Below are 10079 nucleotides of genomic sequence, written 5' to 3'. Positions count from 1 at the left end.
GCTCTCGGAGGCCCCTGCGAGTCTTTCTTGTCAATTTGCTTACACATGCACTTCTTACAAGCAGAGTTCGTAATAGCCTCTTTATCTTTCCCCAGTGCCTTCTAGAAAGGAAAAAAAGAAAAAGAAATTAAAAAACTTTTGAAAGATCGGTGGTCCGTTACAGGAGATTCAATGGATTGGCTTATGGGAGACACCCTCAATTATCCAACATTCAACTGACCAGCAAGCCATGTCTTGTGCAAAATGAGCTTCAAGACAGAATTGACATGCCTTGCTGGGATGAACCACAATTCTATAAATATTTCACGCATAGCCATTCTAGCAGCCATGAAATTCCATGGCTATAAGGTGTATGATATGACAGAACGTGAAGGATGGGGATTGTCATTTTGACCTTTCAGAACCCAGTAAAGAGACAGAAATAGTTTTCACAAAAACAAAACAAAACAAAAGACATGGATTTAATTTAGGATATTTTTGAGATTTGGCGATCGAAGAATGAAAGAGAGAGAAATGGGCGGTGTTGCTTTGTGCACCGCTCAATGCTTTGATGGTGGGGGCTGCTGCATGCTCTCATTATTATTGCATGTAATCTGTGTTTTTATTGGCAAGCAATCCTTACCTGATTGGGTGGATTGGATTGGCTCTGATTTTGTTACGTCGCCAGTCAGTCGGTGCTTAGGGTGGGGAGAAGGTACGGACCCCAGACAGGAAAACAACGTTGCACGTGAATGGGCACGCGGGTGCACGTGAAGTGCAAACTTTTTTATTTAATCTGCCTCTGCTTTCTTTTTCTCTTTTGTCAAACTTGAAAGGACATTGATCGAGAATGAGTAGCAGCAGCCAGCAGGGGGTAGTAGGTCCCACTCGAAGTGGCTGTAGGGTATGAGGTCGCCCATGAAAATGCCTATTCTCGTAAGAGGACCACCCTTGCTCCACGAGGACATCTTAAATTCCTGGAGTGGGCACATGTCGTGGTTCCAGTGGTGTCGTTTTCAGTATCGAAGTTTCCTTGCAAACCTTGCCTTCCTCCAATTCAAGCAAGGGATGATGAAAGTGACTGTTCGAACAACCAATATAAAGGCTTTAGCGAAGTCTCCTCCTCGGCTTTCATTTAGAAAATGAAAATTGAAGTAAGTGTTCTTCAATTATACGCTGACACTTTCCATTTCCAAAAGATAAAGGACAATCCATTTATGTCAAAATGCTATGAAAACTCTTAGAAGAAGGGAGTGTGATGTTTAGGTTAACATCCAATTAATATATATTTTTTAAAATTATTTTTTAATTAAATTATAAATTTTAATTATCACTCTATTAAATTCCATTCAGCTTATCCATTTAATATTATGAGAAGGTCATGGTTTTCTTTAAGAATAATAAAGAAGTCATAAAATAATTCATTGTTTTTTATATTACAATTGAATTGCAAAATATATTTTTATTATGATGATATTAACAAAAATGATATTTTGATAAGCTTTTTATGATCTCTTAACATTTTATAAAAAAATGTGCAACTCCTGTTTTATTGAACCAAAACAATAAAAAAAATGTAATAAATGGTTGTCAAATATATCACGATATAGTTTTTGGGTTAGAAAAAAAAAATTCAAGGCTTGTGATTTGAAATAGCTTATATATAATTTAAAAGGTATTTATATAATTCCAGATATTAACACTTTTTTTTTCTTCTCACTCCTTGTAACTAGTTAAAAATAACATATTTTTATTATTGATTTCAACAACAACCCTATCTTTTTTAAAAGCCAATACTATATGCTTCTTTTTTAATCCAAAACTTGAATCCTAACTTGTAGATTGTCTAGCTGCTAATTCAGACTCATTATATGACTTTTATTGATTGGGGCATATTTTTTTATTGTTTCAATTAAACTAAAAAAAACCCTCTATTAATTACCTTAGTAATGTAATGTTTCTCTATACTCAAAGTCCTTTCATAGACTTCTAAAAATATCAATATGGATCACAAAAACAACACATTTTTAATGGACCACCACAATTCACATGGGTATCTGGTAATAACAACCATTTTATTTTTGGCAATCATCTAGGTCGAAATTGTCAATGCATTCATTAAAATTTCTCCCATATTTTCTTAAAGTATATACTCATTATAAAATTTAAGTTTATCTAAACGGAAAAAAGTGTTCATTCATCTTCTTTTAGTCATTAATCTTTTGTTTTTCTTATCTCTCTCAAGACATTTTCAAGTTCTTCCACCAAATAGAATCTTGCATTTTTAATATGATGGTAATTAGCTTTATATCCTTATCTATTCTAGAACTTCTATGTAGTCAAAAGTCCTCTCAATTTCATTCAAATAATCAATAAACTTCCATGTTTGTAAGAAACTGTGAACTCATAAATTTTTATACAAAATTATAAATTTTTGTGATACTCATCTCGATCAAGAAGTTGTCTTCTATGCTCTCATCTCTAAAATGAGTTTTCAAAGTTGACTACAAATTCGTAATCACTCTCATCACAACTCTTTAGGCTCATTTCCTCCATCAACAACCGGGTCAATTATATGATCTATCTCTGCATATTTTTTATTATCAATTCATGAACCATTTTTTCTTTGAAAGGATACCTCCTAATCCCCTCCAACCTAAACACATCTTGTTTTGCAACCATTTATTCCAACCATTATAATTATTCAATAACATACAAACTAACCACTATAAATCATTGAGCTGATACCAATTGAAACAGATAAAAATAATATAAAAGATAAAAACCAACCTTTAACTAACCACAATAAGTATTGATCTAAATATTTCAATTAAAGACAAAACCATTTTTGAAGATAAGTTTGGTATCAAACCAATCTTTAATGCTACTATAGAGAGCTAGAATCAAGGTAAAAATATAATAGTAGTTGATGACATGTTAATGATATTAGTAAGTGTTTATTGATCAAATTTGACAACCTGCCAACTATGATTTTTATTGAGTTTGTAATTAGGTAATGTTGCGGGCTTGAATTTTGGGTGGAAATTTGGGTTGTGTGGTTTGATAGGTTTCTATGCTAAAATTATGAAATTTATGGAGTTTCTTTTACTTCTAGAAATTTGACTAAACATATTGTTAAATCTTGTGCATTGACTCCTAAAAATTTGGTTGAAAATATGGTGAAATTGTGTTCGTTATTGCTTTTTAAAATTTAGGATTATAGCTAAAATATGGGTATCCTTCTGTAAATAATGGTGAATAGTGGTATTTATGTAATTTTCATTAAATTGGAACAATAACTCATTTTTGAAAATAGGTGCAATGATAAAAAGTTCAAACCCATCCCTAAATCTTCAAAAAAAAAAAAATTTCATCCCCTGTAGTTTTATATGTTTATTTTTAGTCATAAAACTTAATTTCCCTCTATGTCTATAGATATTGAGAAAAAGTTCAATTTAGTCCTTTAATTTTTTGTAAAAGTTCAATTTCACCTTTAAAGTTTTCTATTTTTACATTTTCAATCCCTGTAATTGTAGGTTTTTACATTTTGATTCCAAAACTTAATTTTCTTCACATTTTAGTATTTGAATATTGAACATAAAAAAATAAAATCATTAAAAAATAAAGATGAGAAAGAAATTGGGTTCGCCACATATCAATCCCATAAGATACATATTGGTATTAATAAAGGTTTATTAGGAAATGAGGGTTCGATGAAGATGGATTTATCCTATGAACATACTAAAAAAGTAGATTAGGATTCATAAATTTAGTATTATTGCTGTTTTGTTTGATTTTTTAATTTTAGATTGATTAAAGATTGTTTTGTGGTTGAAAATAGAGTTATTGAAATTTATGTGGGTTTTTTAGAATTTATTTTGGTTTAAATAAGTTCAAATTTAGGTTTTAAATATCTAAAAATCATGTTGTTTATAAAGAAAATGTTTAGTCCAAAACTGAAAAACAAAGAGAACATAAATAAAAAATAAGGATTTTGACTAAATAAATACCTTTTATTCATAATTTAATATTTCAAACTCTTTGGGATATTTATTTTAATTTAAAAAACCTAGTTTTGGAAATTATGGCGTTGTCAACACCCTTTTTTCTATTTCATATCTTATTAAATATTTGTATGTATTTTTGTCTTTTGTTTATTATTAACAAGCTCAACTTCCCACTTTATTATTTTAATTATCGTTAACAACTCTATTTACAATTTATTAATTTATATAATTTTAAATTCATTATATTACTGATTCATCTAGAAAACCTCGATGCGAATCTTTCCATGAGGTGAGAAGGAAACGGGTCCTGATATTTTAGAGCTGGTACGGTTACAGAAGTCTCGAGTCCTGATCATGTGAACTGACAAGAAAAACATAAAAAAAAATGGCTCCAAATCCCACAGCGGACAGCCCCAGTTAACTTCTTCTTGGCTCACACGAGCTAGAAATTGAGTACGTACTTCTTTGTTTTTAGAGCAGCATGTGGGTCCAGCTTCTGGTCGTGGACGCTGACCTTCCACACCATAATCCATTGGAGACGTGGTTAGATTATGTACACATGTTTTCTGTGAATGCTAGAATCTCACTTGGCCACCAAAGAATCTTCCATCAAGAAGGGTGTTGTCGTAGTTTCTGTTTTCAATGGAGACCATGATTTTGATGGTTTTTTTTTTCACAGCAACTCTCGATCGACTTTCATGATTCAAGTGGTTGAAGTTGGACCAGCTGCTAACAGGGATAACGCAGTCCCGTGTATAAATTGGGATTGGACCATGTGGAGTTATCCTTTCGGTTGATTAATCTCAAGATATCCCATCACACAGTCTGCTGGAGATCTTCTTGTCCACCGTCGTCGTTATTTTTTTATTGATACTCCCTTCAAAAATATGAGAGAGAGAGAGAGAGAGAGAGAGAGAGAGAGAGAGAGAGAGAGAGAGAGAGAGAGAGAGAGAGAGAGAGAGAGAGAGAGAGAGAGAGAGAGAGAGAGAGAGAGAGAGAGAGTGAGCGAATAACTCTATAAAAGTAATACTGCTTTGGTGTCCTCGTTGTGGTGTCTCTCCTCTCCAAAAAGTTTTACCTTAATTCAGCCAGTATCATAAGAGACACCTGACCAGAATCAACCCTGTTCTGGACAACCCGCTTGGCTAGTTTAGCTTTCATGTATGCTATACATTCTTTAAACCAACTTGGTACATCCTGTTATCTTGGAGACATTTTTTCTTGGATGCGTTGTTTGACAGGTTATTTTAATTTAAATGCAGGGATAATCGCGGGCATATGGAATTGGTGTGGGAAAATGGTCAGGTTCTTATGCGAGTATTGTCCACTAGTAGCTCATGCACCAGTTACACTCCTCATCCTATAAAAAATGTTAGTGAAGTCGAGAATAATAGTGATGGCTACTCTACAAAGAGGCCAAGGTTAGGAACTGGGGATTCTATCTTGGGCGACTTTCCTTTGATAGATGATAGAGAACTCGCGAAGCGTGACTCCAAACCTTCGCAAGACGATCACCAACCTGAGTTATTCTCTGAATTATGTGAAACTAATCTCAATATGCTCTTGGAAAATAACGAAAATAACATTTATGAGAAGAATATCACGGACGGCGCCCATGTTGTTCCGGGGTATAACGATGCAAATTGGCGACCGGGGAATGCGTCCGAGGTTGCAGCAGAAGTTCCTCAGCTTACAACAGCTAGTAATGGTCAGCTATATCAGTCTTTCTTGGAGCAACACAAAGCTTCAGCTCCACTATTCCATGGATTGCCCAATTCAAAGCTGCAGCAGGTGGATTCTGGATCTGACAACCACTCAAGGTTGCAGAATTTGTCCCACATTTTAAGGCCAGCTCTTCCTAATCCTAATCAGGGCAGTAATGCAACAAGGGGTCCTGCATCATCAAGACTCCAGCAACTGAAAAGCAACACTGACGAGCCTCCAGCAGGTCGTAGAAATCTTGAGTCGGGACAGATGGTGCCGACTTATGCTTCAAAAGTTTCTAAATATTTCCATGACCAACAATATCTATTGGAAAGTCAGATAGTTCCTATTGGACCAATTGACAGGTCTGCAGAAGCGTCACCCCCAGACGAGCAATCTGAAGCTGTTCTCCATAACTACGCCACTACCACTAAGAGGTGCTGCGATCGGGTTTTCGGTTCAACCTCAGGCTCCGCAGAAAAAACAATAAAGGGGAAGCCTGATAGAGGAAAATCTATAGATCAACTGACTGCAACTACTTCAATATGCTCACGAGGAGCTTCAAATGATCCAACCTCTTCTCTGGAAAGGCAGTATGAAGACACAGAGGGGACAGCGTATACAAGCGATGTACGTGAATTAGCAAAACTTGTCTACCTTTTCCGTGTTTCATATATATATTTCCTTCTTATTCTGACAAAATTCATGTTTGACAAATGACCCAGGATCTCGAGGAAGAAGAACAAGTACCTGCTCGAGGGAGTGCAGGTTCCAAGAGAAGGCGAGCAACAGAAATCCATAATCTGTCTGAAAGGGTTAGTGATGTCATTGATTTGATAATTAAACCAATAAGCTGATATCCTTTGACAAATCTAATTAGCTGTTATGCATTTATGTGTGCGTACGTGCAGAAGAGAAGAGATAAGATCAACAAGAAGATGCGTGCATTACAAGATCTAATACCCAATTCAAATAAGGTTGGCACTATTTTCATCCAAAACTTAATAAATATATATGTTCTCTTTCATAATCTTTTGCTTATTTTTTTTTTTTTTGGTTTTGCTCTTCTACCTGTGGTTGTCAGGTGGATAAAGCTTCTATGCTTGGTGAGGCAATAGACTACCTAAAATCCCTTCAGCTTCAAGTACAGGTATATATTTCCTTACTTTCAGTTTTTGACACACACATGAGACATGCACATGATCATAATTATCTTACACATATATGTAGTTGTAATCCTAAATGTGTGCCTTGGGCCAGATGATGTCGATGGGAACAAGGCTTTGTATGCCTCTAATGATGTTACCAACAGGAATGCAACATATACATTCACCACTATTAGCTCAATTTTCTCCTATGGGTGTGGGGATGGATACGAGATTAATGCAAATGGGTGTTGGATGCAGTCCAGCAACATTCCCAGCTTCAGGTATGTTTGGGCTACCAGCTGGTCAGATGCTACCCATGTCGGTATCACAAGCGCCATTCTTTCCTTTGAATATCGGAGGGCATTCCACACACTCATCTGTTCCGATGCCGGCCCTGTCTGGAGTGGTCAGTACTCCTCTGGAATTTTTGCGCTCTGCTGTCTTTCCAAGTTCAAAGGATATTATTCACTCCAATACATCAGCTCGCTAATGATAAGTAATGAGGCCGAGCTTCTAGCTCGTTTGGGTTGTACAAGCATCGAGTCCAGGCTTGGCGTGCTTTCAGTTTCATTATTGGAGGAAATGAATTAATGGCATCAACTGTGAATTAACATATACATCTTTATAGTTCCAAATTGCCTTTATATATATTATCCTTTCATTAATGACATTTGTATTATTATTGTCCTGTTAACCTCGGTCAAGATTATCCTTCATGTCACCTCCGAATAAGGTTATTTTAATCAAATAGATGGCTTAAATATTAATTTTGAACTTAAAATGTATTTTTTTATTTAATGAAAAATGATAATCTCGATTGATTTTAATTTTCTAATGAAACTGAATTTCTTAATTTAACGCTCTTATATAATTAAATGCATGGTTGCTCATGTAATCACATTATTGTTGTTATCCGGATGATTGTTTTGATGCCAGCAAAAGTTAAAAAGAAAACAAATAATCATAGAAAAATAAAATTTTGATGACTAAAAAAGTTGCAAGTATGAATTTTAAATATGCATTTTTATTCTCTAAAATAAAATTTAGTAGTTCACATCATGAAAACGTTTACAAGTGTCTTAATTAGACCAAAAAATCTACCTTAATCTTCTAGGAAACAAAATTAAAATTTGAAAGCATAAAGAAAAACTATATAATATCCAAAATAAAATAATAAATCTGAAAATGTAAGAAAAACAACAAAATTAGCTTAAATAAGATCTTTTAATCTAATTTCAAAATATTTGGATAGTAGATGATAAAAAATGTTGGTTTCAAGAACCTCCTATAAAAATTTCAGATTTGTTTGAGAGTGTTGTTGATATTATTTTTTTTAAATATTTTTTATGCTGACATACATTAAAATAATATTTTTTTTATTTTTAAGAGTGTTATTGATATTGTTTTTTTAAAATATTTTTTATGTTGAAATATATTAAAATAATATATTTTTTTTTAAAAAAAAAATTATTTTTGAGATCAGCATATCAAAACAATTCAAAATATTAAAAAATTATTTTTAATAAAAAAATTAATTTTTTTAAAAATATTAATTAGACAACGTTTTTAATTTCCACGAGCCTTGCTATGTCATGTTATCACGATGGTTTTCTAAACAACTCAATAAGCATCCAGTGTGGTTTTATATATAAACTTATATAGTTTAGCATGCTTAAATCGAGAGATTAGATGATTCCCTCCGCTACGTTGCAGTGAGATTAAAATTTCTTTACATGTAAAATAACAAATGCCAAAACCATAAAAAAAAAACTCTCTCACAATGTCCATAAACCTAACTTAACAAATTAATTAATTAAACGTGAAACCTCTCAACTATATTATATTCTTTATGTAACTCTGGTCTCAAATTAAATTGCACAGAAGCTATTCTAGCGTGACTTAATAAACTTGATTGATTAAAATAAATTTAGATAATTAGTAAAAATATAATTTGATTTTAAAAATATTTTTATAAAGATATTTTTTTTAAAGTATTAAAATAGTAATACATTGAATCAATTTAGATTAACTTGTCAAACCCGCAATTTGGATCATGAACTCCATTGAGTTTAATATTTTTTATTTTAAATTATTTTTATTTAATTATATGATAAAAAAATAGACACTTGTAAAATCAAATATCAACTTAATACTATGATTTTTTTCTGAGATCACAGTAATCTCATAAAAAATAAATTAAAATAAATCATAAAACTTAATTCTCAATAAATTATGATTATTTTTTTATGGGATTAGTTTTTATTTAATAATATAATAAAAAATAAATGCTTAAAAACCGAGCTTCAACCAAAGTCAGTACTTTTTTTCTAAATCACGATAATCTCATAAAAATAATTTGAAATAAATAATAAAATTCAATTTATAATAATTATATATTTTTTTTAAAACCATTTTTATTTAACAACATGATAGATATACTTTTTTTTCAATTTAATAATATGATAGAAAAATATAGATAATCATAAAACTAAGTATCAACCTAATGCTAAAATGTTTTTCCAAAACTATGATAATCCCATATAAAGTAAACCAAAATAAATAAACAAGTTTCATTCCTAATATACTCAACGTTTAAATATGAAAATGAAAAAATAAAAGAGAAAGAAAAAAGAAAAAAAAAACACAAGAAAAAAGAAAAAATATGTTAGTTCTTACGTGGTTTGCACTATGTTTCGGGTTAGCTCGAATTTTTTCACTACAAAAAAAGATATTAAGGTAATGTAATTAATTTTAAAAGAATAAACTGACATTTAAATCATCGACTTGACTAGATTTAATAAGATTGTATGATTTGATTAACATGAAATAAAAAAATATAATGATAATAAAATAAACTATTAAAAAATTAAAAATAAAAAACTAAAAAAATAATTAGAGCCTAACCAGGCTGACATGCTAAATTTACGATGCAGTTGCGATACCAGAGCAATCCTATTGAAAGTAAATCGAATAAAACAATAAATCTTAATTATCAAACAATCTTATATCATAAAGAAATATATATATATATTAAAAAAACAATAGAAAAAAATTTATCTAAATTATCTAAACCATTGGCATTATGATTGGGATAATCACGTAAACAGGAATTAAAAAAAGTACAAAAATTAATTTCAGTAAATCAAATATTGAAAAATAAGGTTGAATTTTTTTTTTAAAGAACCTAAAAAAAAGTGAAATCAACTCATGTTAATTACTGAAATTGACAACTTTTATTATG

The 10079-nt window shown here is 31.6% G+C and overlaps 1 protein-coding gene across 1 annotated transcript; it reads left to right on the top strand.

Moving 5' to 3' along the window:
* Positions 1–4965: 4965 nt before the first annotated feature.
* On the top strand, positions 4966–7605 carry LOC105136420 (transcription factor PIF3-like). The gene is made up of 6 exons (XM_011041753.1): positions 4966–5147; positions 5249–6320; positions 6416–6505; positions 6602–6667; positions 6775–6840; positions 6951–7605. Coding segments are annotated over exons 1-6 (1674 nt in total). The 5' UTR covers positions 4966–5145; the 3' UTR covers positions 7329–7605.
* Positions 7606–10079: the final 2474 nt, after the last annotated feature.

Source organism: Populus euphratica, unplaced genomic scaffold (genome assembly GCF_000495115.2).
Source record: "Populus euphratica unplaced genomic scaffold, PopEup_1.0 scaffold2.1, whole genome shotgun sequence".
Taxonomy (NCBI): domain Eukaryota; kingdom Viridiplantae; phylum Streptophyta; class Magnoliopsida; order Malpighiales; family Salicaceae; genus Populus; species Populus euphratica.
This window is presented reverse-complemented; position numbering and strand designations above follow the sequence as displayed.

What these genes read in the sequence shown, in the direction of transcription:
- LOC105136420 (XM_011041753.1), top strand. An exon ending in TCCATAATCTGTCTGAAAGG is followed by an intron (nt 6,506 to 6,601) that starts GTTAGTGATGTC and finishes GCGTACGTGCAG; the next exon opens with AAGAGAAGAGATAAGATCAA. An exon ending in CCCTTCAGCTTCAAGTACAG is followed by an intron (nt 6,841 to 6,950) that starts GTATATATTTCC and finishes GCCTTGGGCCAG; the next exon opens with ATGATGTCGATGGGAACAAG.